Source organism: Amyelois transitella, chromosome 12 (assembly GCF_032362555.1).
Source record: "Amyelois transitella isolate CPQ chromosome 12, ilAmyTran1.1, whole genome shotgun sequence".
Classification (NCBI taxonomy): Eukaryota; Metazoa; Arthropoda; class Insecta; order Lepidoptera; family Pyralidae; genus Amyelois; species Amyelois transitella.
Window position 1 is genome coordinate 7,180,431 of NC_083515.1, and position 18,677 is coordinate 7,199,107.

Here is an 18,677-nt window from a genome sequence, read left to right on the forward strand (position 1 = left end):
ATTCCCACTTTCACTGCAATACAAACAACGTGTTTTGATGTGTATTTATATGTCCCAAAATTGTGCCGGCCTAATGTGTTCTTGACACGAAATACACTGTAATTCGGAAATGAAGAACGGTGAGAAGTCCCCCTTATGATAGTGAAGCGTACATTAGTCAAATTGCCAAGGTAAGTGGTGTTTGGTTATGTTTCTATTGCTATCGGCTGTTCGGCAAGTTGATTGGTTGTTCTCACATGTAAACAGATGTCAATATGATTTACAAATGTTATTACATACCTACTTGAACAGAAAAGTAATACTACAGTAGAGAGAAAGGAAAATGAAAGGCGCTATTTTCACGAAAAAAAAAATAGAATAAGTAGGTAACATTGCCAATAACTAGATATGTAAGCTAGGTATTTTGAACTCGTCTGCAACAGTAGCGCTAAGCGGTGTAACCGATTTTGATGCGAATATTATAATCGCAAATGACTACTTACATAAGAAACCGTAAATGCCGTGTGGTTTAGAATAGGACGGAATCTAAGTATAGGACCCCTACATCTCTTCCCAAGGATGTCGTAAAAGGTTTATAGGTTCCCCTGCAATAGTTGCTGTGATAAGACGGGAGTCGCTTCGTGTTTAATCCAAACTCACTCAATCCAGGATTATAATCAAAGGCCAAAGGCCCACTCGGCTCCTCTCCAGAGAGGTTAGGATGTAACCGGGACTAACGCTAGAATGAGTTTTCTAAATTGAGTTTTGTTTCAATGGTAATTTTGTTAGTAAAAAGAGAAAATTAGTGTATATTGGTTATAATATGGCCTTAATTTTATTTGGATCGTAACCATTCTTGATATAAACCGCCAGTATTTTTTTAAACAACGTAACTAGGATTGCCCAAGTTAAGCAGGGCATGAAATTGCGTCAGTTGCCATGGCAACTTTAAGAGGGGAAACCGTCTGTTGCATGCGGTTTATTTGCTGCTATCCATTTATTACCTACCTGTAATACGTTTAAGTAACCAGTATTACATGCATACCTATATAGTAATAATATTCTTATAATATACTTCGATAATATTCTTAAAACCAAATGCTTAGTTATTTAATACCAAAGCCTTTACAACGAGTGTCTGCAGCGCTAATTATGCATTGTCTTATCTTATTTTTTCACGAAAAAAGGCAAAGGTGTCTGCTGAAATGTCTATCCGTGCTTAGGTGCAACGTGCAAATTTGGCTAACAATAGGATAGTATTAGGTATAGTAAGAAACAGTTTTCGAAAATTCTTTCGTGCCATCTAGGTATTTACCATAATACTGGTCACACTGGTGGTAGGGTGTTGATAGTCTTTTGACGCTGTTCCGGTTCCCAGTGAAGTTTTTTACTCATTCTTACATACATAAAACAAAATTTAAGGAGGAGAGTTTTGACCAATTCTTGCTAACTTTGGGGGTTCAAAACCTGGCTAAATTATTTCACGGTATAAAAGAATACCGCCAGTATGTGGTCAAACAATGCCTGTTGTTGTCTACATATCTCATGTAATATAAAGATGATGTTTAGCTCTAGGTACAAGTTTTTAATCAATTTTTTTATGGCGGCTTCCGTTTATAATGGCTAAAACCCTTACAATATTCTTAACTTCAAGTACTTACTAATAAAAGGCAATTCTGCGAGTTGTATGATGTTTAAATTAAGCTTATTATTTTAAAAATTCAATGTACGTCAGAAAACGTTTAAGAATAGAAAAACGCTTTGAGAATTAGTTCTGAGGGGTTGGAGTTGACTTTATTGTTCTTGTTCAAGCTAAAACTCTTTTGTTTGTTCCAGGTGTTCTACAAAACGTCTCAAAACATCGTGCCTTAAATCTTCCTCTATACTTTCTATATTTCTACCCAGTAAAGTTAAGTCCATTTCTGTCCAAAACCAGGAGTCCAAAAATAATTGTCACGGAGAATCTGTCCATATAAAACAACGTATTTTTAAATCCAAATAAGATAAACTTTTATATAAAGGACGAATGACAACAGCGACCTAAATAAGGAACGTAAGACACAGAAACTAAGAATATAGCGATGAATGACGAAAAGAGCTGATCTTAAATGAATATGGGCTTACAGATATAGATAAAGAACGAATGAAATTGGAAGGCGAATCAGTGAAGAATGACGAAGAGAGCTCACCTCAAATGATATTGGAAGAGACAAAGTTAAGTCAAGAACGAGATAAAGAACGAATGAAATTGCACTAAAGATCGGTAACTGCTAGTTGGATGGTGTATTTAAGATGTCCGTTTGGGTGCGGAGTGGGTGCGGAGGCGGCGCGGAAATGCGCGCGCCCGCCGCCGCTGCCACGACGCTGCTGTCGACCAACACCTCCATGGAGTCAGGAATCGAAGCTGGGGTACTACCAACGGTCACGGGGTCCCTCGCTTCGGCGCGGGATTCCCTGGGCTCGCTATCGAGGGCCGCTGAACCGCTGTACGACACAGACCATACTGATCTCGGCTCGGAACTGGATGAGGCGGAGATCAGACGAGAGTTGATGCATGATGTGAGTTTTACTCGTCGCATTTTTCCCGCATGTTAAGAAATGCTTCAATATTTATAAAATCCGATCCAGTTTAGTGTACTAGCTTTGTTTAGGTATACTTATCTATTAAAATTATTAAACTGTTAAGTTATATCAAATTTCAAATGTCTCTTATTTAAAATCCTTATTTTTCAGAAATGGCGCCTTCTTTTTGATAGGGTAAGTTATATTAGTATCTTCTTAAAAATATTTTTATATAGTTACTTTACAAGGAAACCTACGTGATGAAGAAACTGATTTGGTGTGCGATATCTTCATTTTGTTTATAAGGTATAAATATTTCTGTAAAACAATCATACAAACCATTATTTGTAAAATCATAAAATAATTAACCAAAAGTTAGAAATACTATATAAGTTAATAAATATATAAGTTTATAAATAATAGTAAGAATTTTATAAAAAGATACCTGGGAAGATGATGAAGATAGATACTCCTTGGTATGGATTTGAATATTAGTAAGATTCTTTACGAGATATAACGTGGTGTTAAATAACCTTAAATCATAGAAACTATCATTTTATCTGTTATGATTATATAAAATTTAATTCAGAGAAGTTTCCATGCTTTTGGCTGATTAAAATGTACAGAAGCGCTGTGTGAATGTTTTAAAATGTGATAAAAAGAGGCGGTAGCGCCGTCTCAAACGAAGTGTCGTCACGTAGCGAACATTCAGATAATGTGAGGTAGGAGATAGGGCGCTTACATTTTTTGTTCCTGTCTTTTTGGAAATGAAAATATTAAACATGTGTGAAGTCGTATAAAGTCGGTTATGATATTCCTATTATTAATTTTTGGGTTGCGATCGTAAAAGTTTATCTACGTGACCGTTAAGAAATGGCTGAACGTGAGCTTTGTTTTCAGTTCGATCCAGAAGGCTTCGGGGAGATTCCGTGGCCTGATTTTCTGCAGACCCTACAGAATCCTGATTTTATTGCACAAGTGCCTCCACACAAATTAGAGGTAATCCTATTCAGATGACTTCATTTGTTCTATTTACTATTATATGTATATTACAAAGCCTTGTAACTAAAACTAAAATGTTACAAAAATTTGCTGAAATTGGAATTAATGAATCCTATTAGCGATAAATTGGAAATAAATAGGCTTTAGTGGCAGAAAGTGCCCGGTCCTTGAAAAGCACATTTATTTAGTGAAGCCTTAAGCATGTTTTAAATGGGTTAGGTTCCAAGGCACAGGTAGCGACGGTCAGACGCTAGTCGTTTTGTGAAAAAAAAAAATTGTCAACCCGCGGTCCTCCCCAGAGAGGACATTATTACGATGTATTGATGGTATTAACGCCAGAAGGAAGCAGATGTCTTTAGTGCATATAAGATATTGCAATTTACAGCTATACAATATTTTCAGATACTACAAGATAAAGCCCGGAGTGCGACGAGCGACGCCATCACATTTCAGGAGTTCGTGAATGTGGTAAGTACATGATCAATTTCAGTAGGTACCTATATGTAGCTACAAAGAGCGATCAACCCAATTAAATTCATAAATTCTTTTTATTCTGTCGTATAATAAATACGACGATATATGCGCCAGACCAGGCTGACCCAGTGCATAAAATACATATATTGCAGAAATGGCGTACCAGATACGACCACGCATCTCATAAGGTACCTACTATTTATAAAACTTCTAAAGGTTCTTAGGTACTAGCTAAATCAAATGTAATTTGGCCATTTAATCATAAGTATAGTTAGCGGTTAAGTAATTCGCATATCATTTATTGAAGATTGAATAATCTAAAGTACAAGTACATGCTTAGTTACTCGTATAAATCTACGGTCCTAATTTTACCACTCTTTGGTCATTTTAAGAGTCATAGTACGCATCTGTATTGCGGTTGTTTTTCTTACCCGGCGTCCTTTACTGCTACCTTCGCAGTGGGTTAGGTTGTGTCCCACAGAGCCACCTCCCACCATACAAGACAACTAAATTAAGATGCAACACCGATTACGCTCCACTCGCGCGCGACTTCGATGCATCCCGACTCTGTAAACCCAATCGATGCAGTTGAAAGTTTCCAGTACTAAAAATATATGGTAATGCAAACGTTTACGAACACGTTAGCTCGTTGAAACTCTCGATCCGTAGGGACCCGCGTCTTTATCGGGTTTTACTGTCGCCTCTCGAAAACCGATAAGGGCCGGCACGATTTATTAGGTGGACATTTATTTTTGTGTGGTAAAAATATATTATCTTAAATGCGTATTAACACTGAGCACGTCGTTTTTAACTTGGTTTATTTTTATTGGGTATATTATTTTGAATATTAAATTTAGTAAGTAAATAACTAAGGATTAGTTTTTAAGTCAATAGAAATAAGTGAATATTTGTATTTGTAATAAAATGAATAATTTTAACAGTTTTAAGGCATGATTGTATCTACAAGATACTACGTAAAGACAATATATTATTTATATATTTCTATTAAATGTTTAAATAAAAATTGAGAATTAAACTAATTTCACATAACCTTTTTAGGTAAACGTTTTAAAATATGTATATAAAATAAACCAGTGTTCCACTGGAAAGTTAAAAGCAATATTGAGGTGGGCACAGCTCCAAGACAAAAAGTATAATAAAATTCTATAGTAACCTTGTCAAAGAAATAATAAAATTTATGAGCTGCTTATAATAATTAGACCAAAGTATCTTAATAACCGCAATTCATTACTTTTATGCTCGAACATGTCAAATACTGGCGGGCTCTCAATTAATTATTTACTCTGATATTTTACTGATATTTTGCATAAAGGATCTTAAGAAGCACTCAGTTTTGACTTTAATGCGGTTCGTGATATATGACAGACTCCAGCCGTTTTTAATTAAGTTATGCGTTTTAAAGCCATTTATTATATTGCTAGTAATATGTATCGATAGTGTTATTTGAGTAAAGATTTGAGATGCAATTTAACAATTCGATGACATCTACCTCATACATCAATTATTATCATAAGAATATCGCCTAATATACTAATGAAGTCTTAACCTACAATGGCTGTTGAAGTCTCTGGGTGTAGGCCAGCTAGGTATGTCTCCCCGTGCTGAAGAATGTTTTGCGTACAATTGTGTGGATAGCCGTAAATCAAAATTAAATTCGACGTATAAAGAGACAACGAGGGACAGTATAGGGTCGTGGAGTCGTGGGCGTCCATGATGCGGCATTCTTATGCTAATCCGACGAACCACATTCGAACGGGGTGGGCCAAATTGTTATTTATATTGTCACCTCGCGCTTTTTTGTTTGTTCCACTACGCCAAATCTCCCGTGCTAAATTGCCGGCTGACTTCATAGCACCGTTCAAATGTTTTAAATTTAGAATGATTTTATATTGTATATTTTTTTAAATAATGTTTCTTTAATCCAAAATAATGGCCAGGATAAAAATAAGACCACAAAGGTTATAAGGTCCAACAAAACAAATCACTGGGTTAAGATATTTGAATTGTGCTACATATTATTATGTATGTTAATTAAGCAGACTTGGGGTGCAATAATAAGGGAGGATTTCCCGAAATTCCCAGGAACGGTAATTAATAAAAATCAAAATTAAGGATTTCGTTTTGCGTAGACATATTCTATTTAAAAATTAAATTGTTTTCTTTTTGTAAACACGATAACTAGATCCATAATATTTCAAAGATACGAAAATATTGTTTGAATCTGTTTTGGTGAAGCCAAAATACAAATTCACCGTACACAAATATCATAGTCATTTGTACTATAATAGCCGATAGTTTTCGAACAAAAATATGTGTCGTCTATTGTTATGAAAATATGTTTTACATCGGTCCATTGCAATGATTGATGTTGGCGCGATGACTGTAACAGAAAGCTTTTAGGGAAATCGTACGTATTCAGCAAAGCAATTTCCTAACAGGAAATTAGTTCACTCCATTACGCTAATTTAGCATTTTTTATGCATTTAGCACATACGCTTATGGAGATTGACTATCTGATTTTATTTTAAAAAGGCATTGTTCATGTTATTTATTGACTCAATATAATTTACAGCTCGCATTGAAATGGGCCGTCATTTTTTCTTTATATATATTATTGCATAATAATTATGTAACTTTCCTTTCACTTATCGTTATGTGTTATTTTATAAATAAACAATAATATAGAGAACACACTCGGATGACGATTATGTAAATTTTACAGTTATGAATTTTTCGTTCATTCACATACTTATAGGTAACTTATAATCAGAAAACAAACAAAAACTGTGTTTTGTTGGTAGTGATAAATAAATTGTTCGTTTGAAAACGCTAGGGTCGGTCAGTATGGAAGTAACTGAGTATTACCTGTCGCGCACATAAAAAATGAACGAAACATAAAAAAACGAAATTACAGAGATGTAGGTCGATTTTGCGTGGAAATGTTTTCCCGAAGTTGTATGCAATAAATTAATTCGCACATTTCAAGGCAATTTTATACAAAATGATGGCCTTGATACATTTCCTATGACAAAGCATTGACGAAAATAGAAAATCCTATTCGTTTATTAAATTTCCGCTTGGTGTATGGTTTTTTTTTACATTTCGGTATGTTAGCGACACAGTAAAATATACCTTTATCCCTTCTTAGGTTCATTCGGGAAGGTAGTAATATAAGGCAATTTCTGCCAACTCCTTATTTAATGCACGTGTCTCACATAAAAAACGTTTGAGCAGCGCCGCAGGCCCTTAATCAATTTATGGGGCGCTAACTGGAACATGGAAAATGTATTAAAGGCTGTGTGGGAACGACACACGCCAAACTTCCTAATGTAAGATTTTAAACCTTAATAACATTTACGACTTGGCATCTCTATCTTGGGGATCTTGAGGAGCGATAACGTTCGAAGTTGGTCTAATAAATGATTGGATCGGACCCAGATACTTATTTTCAAGCGTCCATTTTACGGCATTTCTCTTAGCCTGTGTGGTCACTGCTTTTTCCCTGTGTTATATTTGTTTGTTCTTTTTTGTAGCCGTTGAAGTCCAGGCGGCACTTCTGTCACTGAAAATAAAAAAAGATTTTTCATAATAATTTTATAATTACTGGCGTATTATTTCTTTATAAAAGTCTTTGGGTTGTTAACGTAAGTATTTGTTTTTTCTTTTTATCAAATATTGAATAAATAAAAATGTGGCAGACATTTTAATTAATTTCTTGAATGTTTCGCTTCAGTTATAGAACTATAATAGGCCCTCGAGAAAATCTTGGTGATGTAAGTAAAGTTTTACCTACATATTGAAATTTCACGGGGCGTCTCTAATCTCATTGGGAACAAAAACAATTACTTAATAAAACACACCTCAATCAAAATTAATTGCTTTACGCATTAATCTCTTTATCTTGCCTCACCTACAAAACAACGTGTCCGTTCTCTAAGGTAATGGAAGCAATCATTTCAGATAAGATCCCACTAATGTGAGAAAAGGTAGAGGCCCGGATCGTTAATTTAATTTGAAATAATAAAAGTTATATCCATCATTTATCACTTTCGACAAATTTATTTTTAAATGCCCTCTTCGATGTCCTTATCTGTTACTGGCCGTTGTTGAGAAGAGAAAAAAAACAAAAAAGGAGTCTGGCGCTGTCGACGAGGCGTCAACCGCGGGTCAAGCTGTCAATAATTCATGAATACAAGTAGGTATGTACTGAAAGATCTAATGAAGACTGTTTATCTTATGACCCAAACCGTATCTTCCTTGACTCGCAAATCCTTGACCAATCGTCATCTAAAATTATTAATAAGTTCGAAATCTAAAACTAACAAAAACAAAAGGAATCTTCAAAGGATTCCGTGTAAGCACCTAATTCGTTAGCAGGTCCTGTCACAGGCGCATTCCATCGTCGAGTAGGTTTTCGTGTAGTCTGACTGTCCGTCCGTAACTCACCCGGTATCGGTGCCATCTAAATTGAGATTTTATTGACGATTACTGTTCTAGCGGGGGTATCGTTGCGATCTTGGCGCCCGCTGGACCGCTGCTGTCTCTTTGATCCCATCCCTGATTTTCGATTTTATAAGACATTGTTTTTATTGGTAGAAGTTTTCATCATTAAATTAATTTCTTTTAAAAACCATAGCCACGGTGGCAAACCTGTAAGTACTTGAAAAAAAAATGGAATCGTAATTAACACTTTAAAATATCTTAAACTTTATTAAAAAAGGGCTTTGATTTCCCGTAATACAGTTTAATCTAAATAACTTTCTTTAATTGTGACTTACAATTTATTGGTTGCCTTGCTGCCACGTAATGAGACAGTGGAGCTATTAAAATAATTATGGTGAAAAACTGTGAATGATCATGACATTGATCCAGACATTAATATCTCTATCGGCTATTGTCTCACTGTGTTCAATGCTTGGTATTTCGAAGGTTCGTCCAGGCTATAGGCTTTCTTATATGAATTGTATTTTTTCTTCCACATTGCCTTCTCAAAGATATACCTGTAATAAAAATTAACATACAAAAGCAAAGTTACCTTCTCAATTTGGACACATGTTTCTAAACGTGCTTTTATATGAATTCCGATTATTTTAACAATTCGATTGAGTCCTTTATGAAGAATATGTGTGTTTTAATTTTGTAACTTACTTTGTGGTCGATCTATTTAAAACTCTATAATAAGCAATTATTCTTCCAATATCTGTTACTTGAAAATACATAATCACCACAAAAAGCCTCAAGAAGGAACAAATTAATTTAAGTGCACACATTTGATTCAAAAGTACCTAACAAACACATTTCCTGAAAATAAAATAAAGACTTCTATAGTTATAAACATAATTTGCCCTTGATTAAATAAGTTAAAAAACGATCAAGGTGACATAATTTGGCATATCATTAGGTACCTCCCGACAACACACATTTGGGGCCACAAAAAAGAGCGGCATCCCTCCAGATTTCGGAGGTTCAAATGATGATGGCTGAGGACCGCGTGGCGAATCGTCCAGGGGTTGATGGCTTGTGTAATCGTCTCAGTATTTTTTCTAAGACCACACCGAAGTAAAACACTGATTTCACGCACAGTATTCACACATATAGAAATATAAGTTTCACACGCCCTTTTGTATTCGATTGTTGTTCCTGAGTGGTATGGATAAACAATTGTTTTTATAATTGAGTCAACATTTATGAATACCAATTTAGGAATGGCTCCAACATCAAGTTGTTTCGTCGTCATTAACAGTAAACCTTACTTTAAAAACCTGGGATTAGAAAATATTAAAATAATTCCATAATATTGATTATAAACGTGAAATAAATTTTATTGCTGGGACCTTTGGGAATAATATTGTGGACACTATACCATAATATTCACTACGCACATTAATCGAAGTACCACCAATCGTTCCTACTTTTTGTCCCTGACACATTTTACATCGCCAAAATTTTAATTAACTATTATCATATAGATAAGGATCGGCCATACTCTATGGCTACTCTATGTCAATAACTCGTTAGTGACCAAGATGATATCATGAGCACCTATATTCATGACACCGACTTGGTAAACAGCTTCGCATTTAATTGTTCAGCTGTCAGGATGATCAAGTATTGTTGTCATGTTAGCCTGCTTACATCATTTGTAATCAATAGATTATTGATTGTTTAGTCTTTACTGATCATATTAGACTGAAGTTTAACATAATTTGTATTAATCTATGTGCTCTGACGAAATGAATAAGATCCACCCTTCGACACCACCCCATGTAGGTGAAATAAGGGAAATACTTAAGAAGAACATTCTGTCCGACATGTATTATTATGAATATTTATAATGGTAAAATTGTTATGAGTTTGAATGAAGTCCACCTGTCTGGAATTCTCCAGTTTTAGTGATTGTTAAAATATTAATCGTAAAGGCATAAAATAATCACATCATCAAACGCACATAAAGATATGTCTCGATGCTACCGATTCAGATAGACAAATCCGACTTGACAATGACATTAACATTCGCATATCTACGGTGAATGAACTGCGAATATGTGGAGGTGTCGATCGTAAAGATTCCAAAACGGGCCCCCTGCGATGATGGCACGCATGCTGGTGACATCACCAAACAAATAAACAGTGCTCCAAATAGGAGCTGCTCCCCAACTCAAGGGCCATTTTAAATAAGAAATTGAAATTAAAAAAAGGTTAAAACAATCGAAGAACAAGGCGTTGCGCCTGGAATGCCGCTCTCTATATTTAGCGAGCTCGTTCGCGTTGTTGAAATGAATAATATAATATGAGAGAACAGAATTCGAACGCGTATATAAGCAGATAATCGAACAAAATCACCTGTCGAATCCTACGCGGCCTCGCCACCGACTCGCGCCTTTTATTAAATAATCTGAAGAAACATACATATATGCCACCATATTATTAGGTATACAAGTATATTCTTTTCATAAGCCTCAAATAGTTCGTAGAAATATTGTGTTTTGCCCACTTCATACAGGAACATAACCGTCGTTGTCGGTCCCATCATTATAGTGTATTATAATCTTGGTCCGTTAATTTTACTTTTCCATTACCATTTACCTTTCTATTTACCATAGCAAACAAAAGTTCAAAACTCACAGAACGACAGCATGGAAGTAACATTCATTAGCTATGAAATATATAATTTTCCTATTCTTTCCTGTCAGAAATTTCCAGAAACCATATGCAATACTTGCCCGTATCAATCTTATTAAATTGTGAACAAATTAGCTAATGTTGAATAGTAGCAAACAATAATTCTACTCTGTGGTTATGTTGCACGTTGATTTACGGCGCAATCTCCACAGCTATCATGTTGGTTGCACGTGACTATTATCTACCATCAACCAAATAAATAAATCCCATAAAATCGACTGGATTTTTAGAGGCAGCGCCTTGCCACTTTCTAGTTATTTACATGTCAGCGCCGCAAACAGGGTTGCCCGTGGAAACGTTCTCGATGATGAGATAAGACAAGGCCGATGCCAGACGCCTCCCGAACTAAATATTTACAGTGTGATTGTGAGGAAACATAAATAGTATACATCCGACAGTATTCGTTAGTGCTGTTAATTGGATTCGTCATGCTGCCCCGGGCAAAACCAGGCAGACGCCCCGCGCTCGCGAATCGCAAGTTCACGACCTAAATATCATACATACAATAAACCCTGATTACAAATAAATAAAAATAATGATATAAACAGGTCAATTGAAACTTATTCATATTTCCTGGAAAACGAGGATGTTGTTCGCAAGAAATCATATCAATAAATAAGGTTTGAAAAGAAAGCTTGACCTTCATTAAATCAGATCGCAATAATATCGAGTGGGAATGCTCACACAGAGCGAATTAACATTCATTGCTATGCACATGGAAATATAGGGTAAAAGCACGTAATGTTGACGCTAGCATGTATTTGATGCCGGTTAATAACATGTCTGCGACTTACCCGACAATTAAACCTGGCGTTCTCAGGGAGCTGGCAATTAAAAGCGTAGAGTAACCGATCCTCGACCCTGTCCAGAGAAACCGAAGCTCAGGTGCACTAGGAAATGATATAGCAGTGGAATCAAAGCCAGTTATTTGTCACGGTCACTTGAACGTTTTGTCAGTAGTACTTGGAACTTAATCACTCCTAAGCCGCTTCTGTTTGTGACCCTTGAAGGGTTATGTTATAATAATAAAACTATTATATAAAAAAATTGAATTCTTAAGTTATTAAATGAAATTGTAATCTTTGACTTTTATTAGTATTCTTAGTTATTGTTTTGAAATATATGTATTTAAATGGTGTAATTTCATGGCTGGTGAGCAAGGGCAATTAGTAGGCGACGTGAGAGTAGAGAGAGGCCAGATAAGGATCAGCAGCTACTCTCTATATAGCAATCGGTCACGTCAAACCTTGCATGCACAAAATAATGAGCGGACAGAAAGTATGTACGATTTAAATGCCCCGTAATACTTATATGACAAATGTGGCTTATGCGGTTTAGCTTTTAATTCAGTCAGTCATATAATCACGCCTATATCCCTTGTGGGGAAGACAGAGCCAGCAGTCTTGAAAGACTGATAGGCCACGTGCAGCTTATAACTTTAATGATAGAATTTAGATTCAAATAGTGACAGGTTGCTAACCCATGGCCTGAAAGAATAGAATATAGCTATATCTTTAGTTTACTTTAATTTTTATTACATATTTATCTTGCTTATATTTAAAAAATAGTTTTGGTATGTCCGGAACAAATCTTGCAAGTGATTGTAAAACCAGTTACTGCCACAACACTGTTGATTTCAGGGAATCAGTGTAAGGGTTTCATCTGAACGACTTACAATACTCGTAACTATAGTTATAATAGCGTAGGCTGCTAGGCATATGATATTCACTGCTGAAGGTTATTTGGAAATTTTCACAGCTAGCCACAAAAAATAAATATATTTTCTGTAGCAACACTTTTTTTATTGTTAAGAACGAAAAATCATTAACCCTTTAACTCTTGAAAAGCATTAAAGTCGTGCAAAAGACTTTCCATTTCTATAAACAAAGTGTAGTATTTACTGTTAAAGTTTTATCGCTAAATTGGACAAAGCGCTGAGCAGCGATATCGCAGACACACAGACAGACAAACGTGTTTGACTAGTACATTAGTGCTGCGCCCGCGCCGCCGCCCGCGCTTCTTTCTCACGCCCACGACCCTTTCTTTACGGCTTAGTCCCTGCTATTGTTATTAATACAATTATTTTGAAATTCATAACTGCAGTACTGTTTTATTAAACGCAAAGTTATCGATTGTCATATAATGAATACCGCAAGAGAACAAACCGTACATAATATTTCTCGCGGTATTATTTTTTGCACTAACTTAAAAAATCAATGATTATAGTTTCAACATCATTATTCTGGTTAACATTAGTTGAATAATACATTAAGGACGCACATTCTAAATTACTTCTACAGAATGCACAATAAAATTCGAAATTCAAAGAGACTTCCTTCACATATAAATAGTTAAAATAAATTTCAAACTGATCGATTTTAAAAATATTACAGCAAGAATTTATATTAAAACAAGAGAGCTATAAAAATTTCCGACCACTTTACACAAAAGTCTCATCAGCATCCATAGCTCTACCAACCTTCCGGTTATATGAGCCAAATCATGGATGTGAGCGAAAAAAAAAAACAAAAGTAGTATGTATTATGTAATTCGTAGCTGTGCAGTCTACGGCCGTTCCAACCCGCTTTACAACCGAACGGAACTAAGCTTCGTACTCCCTTTTGCCACACAAGAAGTTCCTGTGTCTTAATCCCAGTTACCAGGAACGGCTGAAATAAGCACCACACGCCCGACACGACAATTGTTAAGACCGACATTTGCCGACCAATAATGTGTTGTTTACCCCACATTAAGACCGCTACAGAAATACATGTCTTTGAAGCTTGCAATTTTAATTGTATTTCGCTTAAGTTGTGCTAAATACCGTGTGGTCCGGCCTTAATCCGTTACTATAAATTGCTTTGAAAAGACGGATTGGGGTTTAACAGTGCGAAAGATTATAGATGTATGATTTAGGTGGTATTTTGACAAAACTTACACTAAACGAAAGTCGGTTTTAAAATGTTTTGTCATACGTGAGTAATTCTAACAGATTATTTTTTCCTTATCTTACCCAAGTTTGCCTTTGGGCTCAGTTAGACTTTGCAGATAGAAGTAGATAAGTAGCCGTGAGAGCGTTGGACGATATATTCCTAATGGTATATATCAGTATTTGACGTGACATCACGTCTCCCAGTCGTCTCGCGGCAATGTATGTGGGTAGACAATAGGTTATGTGCAGGATGTGTGGGCGGCCGTCCAAAACGCGAGCCTACGCGGTCACGCTACCGCCCTGACCCCGGCTAGGGATACCAAAAAATAAAACTAGTTTCAAATGTAATAAATATATATCATGTATATAATATATGCAGACTGGTAATGTCAAACAAGGCCTCTTAACTTATAATTCTCCTTTTAGCCGATGGACTGGATGTCACTGTCTGTATCTCAATTAGGTAGTGAACATATTACGTGAGTACCTACGCGGCTATAGTATCTTGTGACAATGACAATATTTTTTTTTTCAAGCTATCTCCTCACTAGTGTATCACACCAATAACGCTGCCCTAAATAACAGAGGTTCTATCTATTAGAAGACCTGAATAAGCTTTTATAATATACAAATTTCCTCATTGTTCTCGTGCGGACAAACAAAATTCATATTTTTTACAAAATTTGTTTTTTCGTCTGTGTGCTAAAATTAATACCTGTATGCACTTGTGTATTTAAATAGCGATCGCGATTTGTAAATTCTTAAAGTGAGATACCTAATGAAAACCAAAAGTTACTGCATTCTTCTAGTCTATATCTCCTTATCCAAAGGTACTTACTAACAAATATTATGGCTTCAAATATTTTTTCCTAATTTTGTGAATATTTTATTTAAAGAGCAAAATATAAAAAATACTCAAAAATAACTAGTATTTTGATGAAAATTTGCATGGTATCGATAAAAATATTTATTTAATTTTAAAATTCAAATGTTTTACTTACTCCTAACTAATATTTAAAACGTAAACTAAATTTGATTACTCCAGAAAATTTCAGGGAGCGAAATCCGGAAAATAGTCTAGTCACTTATAAAAGTAAAGTACATTATTATATTTTTCGATGTACTCGTGGGTATGCCACGCACACGCGTCTGTGTTTAATTATATTTTCGGTTACAGAATCAGCGTGCGTGTTACGTTTCTTTACTGTAGGTATTTTATCGATTCATTAACATTGTGTTTCTAGCTTCTAGCCGAATAATCAAGATAAAGGGCAGATTTACGTTTTGCTTTTCATGTTATGCCGTATTGAGGTCGGTCACCCTACGAAACAGCATAATCTCACAATCGCAAGTCTACAACGCGGTTATAACTTTTGTTGTTATAATATTTTATAACATTTTACGACTGTTGCTTTTGAGTTTTTTTTTTCGTAAAACATTTCTCTAAGTATATTTTCAGTTGGTTCAATTTACATAAATAGAAATCCTATTTAGGCTTTTGAATTTTTATTTTTCTTCTTTAATTAAATATAACTAGATAAGTAGATTAAGTATTCGTAAGTGTAAAAATATTACTACACTATTTAAGTAGAAATTTATTAAAAATCTAAGATACTATTAGGTACGCAGGACTGAATTATAGTAAACACGTTCGGTCGCACACACTATACAATGTAGCCTAAATACTTAATATAAAATGAAATATCTCAAATATAAACAGCGTGTGGTATCCAAAAGTTATAAAGATATAACGCCATCGATCCTGAAGTGTCATGTTATTACCAAATTACCGGAGGTATGCGTACACGCAGGGCGGCGGTGGCACCCCCCGGGGGCTTTGTCGGCGCCCCCCGCCGATTACCTCCACTTACGTGAAAAATCGTTCACTTTAACATTTAATTTATCTCATCTAACACCAAAAAACCAAATACATAAAAACTATGTAAATTTAAATAAAAATAATATCTTGTACTGCCGAAGAGACTGAAAGAGAGGGACAGGGGACTAGAACGATTTTTATTTGTCGTACTGATAGGTACCATAACATATATCATAAGTAACACATCTCTTTTTGAATACATCAGCAATAGTAAAAAGGCGAAAATATATGAAAATGGCGTCGCAAACGAAAACCATACTCTCTGCCTAGTGACTACCCCTGTGCGAAATAGGCGTGATGGTGTATGTATGAGTATGTAAATATTGTAGGATATTCTGTTCTAGTATCGCGCTCTAAACTAGAACCCTTTCGACATTCGATTACGTATACAGACATACGATTTTAACCAATTTAATTGCTGCATTTTGATTACTCGACTACGACATAATAAATTAAATTAATTATTTAAAACCACACATTACCGCCAATTAATCTGTGCTGTGCTGTGTATCAACAACAAAAACTGTAGTTACGTTGCGCAAGTTTAAGTTCAAACCTATAGTTATCGATCAATTTTGCAGTGATGTCTTTCTCAAAACTTATTGTGTACTGTTCGATGTCGGTGGGCTATGATATATCGCCTCTGACTCGAACAAATAAAGGATCTCCGCTAGTTACGGCCGCCCATTTAGTAATTTTCTACTTTTTGTGACTCAATAACGTTATTGATGTTACGTGGTTTCTTATTGTGATCATAATATTTGAGGTTACTTTTCGTTCAGCCGATGCTTATATTATTTCTTAGATAAATATTTCGGATTTAGATAATTGAAGAGGATAAGTAATGTACGATAGGATTATGTTTTTGTTGGAAATATAAAAATTAGAAATTGATATGTATGTATTAATTATTTATAGTTTATCTACATAGGTTCGGTTACTACTCCACTCGTATCTATGACGAGCATTAACATGACATTAAAAATAAAATACGAAAGAAACACGTTTATTGTATGGGGACACTTTTTTTATATGTTGTTGTAGCGGCAACGGAAATATGTCATTTGTGAAAATTACAGCTTTCTAGCTATCACGGTTTCTGAGATACAGCCTAGTGACAAACGGACGGACAGACAGTCAGCGGACGGTTAGGTGTAGGGTTCCGTTTTTACCTTTTAGACACAGAACCCTTAAAATGAAATACCTACTTAAATTGGATATTAAAAACAACATTGTTTTTTATTTTTCCTCGTATATACATTCTTACTTAATTTGGAATTATTTTACACATTTTGAAGCACCTTAATACCATGTTGCCAGTTAGGAGTTATTTCTCGTTTGATCGAAAAAATCAAGTCGCGTAACATTTTGCTGTACCTACCAGTCGTTTTGTAATAATAAAAAGTGCATATTATCTAAATCGGTATGGCGACACAATTCCGATAAAGTCGTCAACGAATGAAATCGATTCGTCATCGATCAAACAGTGATCTACCGTAGACACAGTTCGTGACAGGTGCGCGGGAACATGCGCCTCCCGCTCCGGATCGGTAACGATCGGATATTCGATCTATTATTTACAAATAACTCGCTACTTAGATCTCGGAACGCCAGTCAGGTCACGTCTATTACCAAAAAATCAATTTGGAAATTCGTGCGGAAAGCTGTGACGATTTATAATTATGTACGTTATCGGACCAAAATCGTGGTGAGAACTCTATTCAATATATTTCAAATAACAATTGCCGGCCGTGTGGCTGTCAGGGATTATGAGTAAAAAGGAGTTAAATATCTTATTCACGCTAGATCAGTATTCAGTGCGTAGAGGCAGTGCGAAAGCCTTCGCCCGCATATAAATCACAAAATCAGGGGCAGGTAGCCCCATAGTGAGGTGACGCACCTTTAAGCCTCTTATCGATACATAAAGCAGTCACATTTTAATTATTAGACATAAATATAACAATATTTTTAAATATAATAAATATAATAAATATATACGGGACAAATTACACTGATTGAGTTAGCCTCGAAGTAAGTTCGAAACTTGTGTTACGAGATACTAACTCAACGATACTATATTTTATAATAAATACTTATATAGATAAACATCCAAGACCCAGGACAATCAGAAAAAGTTCTTTTCTCATCATGCCTTGACCGGGATTCGAACCCGGGACCTCCGGTGTCACAGACAAGCGTACTACCGCTGAGCCACAGAGGCCGTCAAATAAAAAAAAAATCTTCAAAAAAAGTTGTTTCTCTACAAAATCTCTTTTATTAAATCATAAAACACTCTGTTACAGAATGTATTTTTAACTAGTGAAGTAATACCTTATACCGGTGCTTATGCGGTATTATTATAAAGGTGCTATCTCTGTACCTTTAAGAATTGATGGTATAAGCATTTAAATAGCGTAAATCAGCCTTCTTTGCTCGTATTTGTCATATTTTTAAGAATAGCTATAAAAGATCATTTCACCCCAAAGCAACATTGTAACAAAAGTCAATTTATGTCTACCACTCCACCAAACCCCATATATAAATTTATAATAAGTTAATTTTTGTCAAGGTCTGTAAACCGATTACTACTAACAAGGTGGTCTGTTCTGTCTTCTTTCTTCTCAAGCTTTAATCTCGTACTGTTGT

The 18,677-nt window shown here is 35.3% G+C and overlaps 1 protein-coding gene across 1 annotated transcript in view; it reads left to right on the forward strand.

The window, feature by feature from the left end:
- Positions 1–2,271: 2,271 nt before the first annotated feature.
- LOC106142379 (rhomboid-related protein 2) overlaps positions 2,272–18,677 on the forward strand; it is a 97,001-nt gene continuing 80,595 nt past the window's right edge. The window contains exons 1-4 of the mRNA XM_013344119.2: positions 2,272–2,538; positions 2,713–2,736; positions 3,442–3,540; positions 3,946–4,011. Coding sequence (XP_013199573.1) covers positions 2,272–2,538; positions 2,713–2,736; positions 3,442–3,540; positions 3,946–4,011 — 456 coding nt within the window. The remainder of the gene's footprint in view (positions 2,539–2,712; positions 2,737–3,441; positions 3,541–3,945; positions 4,012–18,677) is intronic.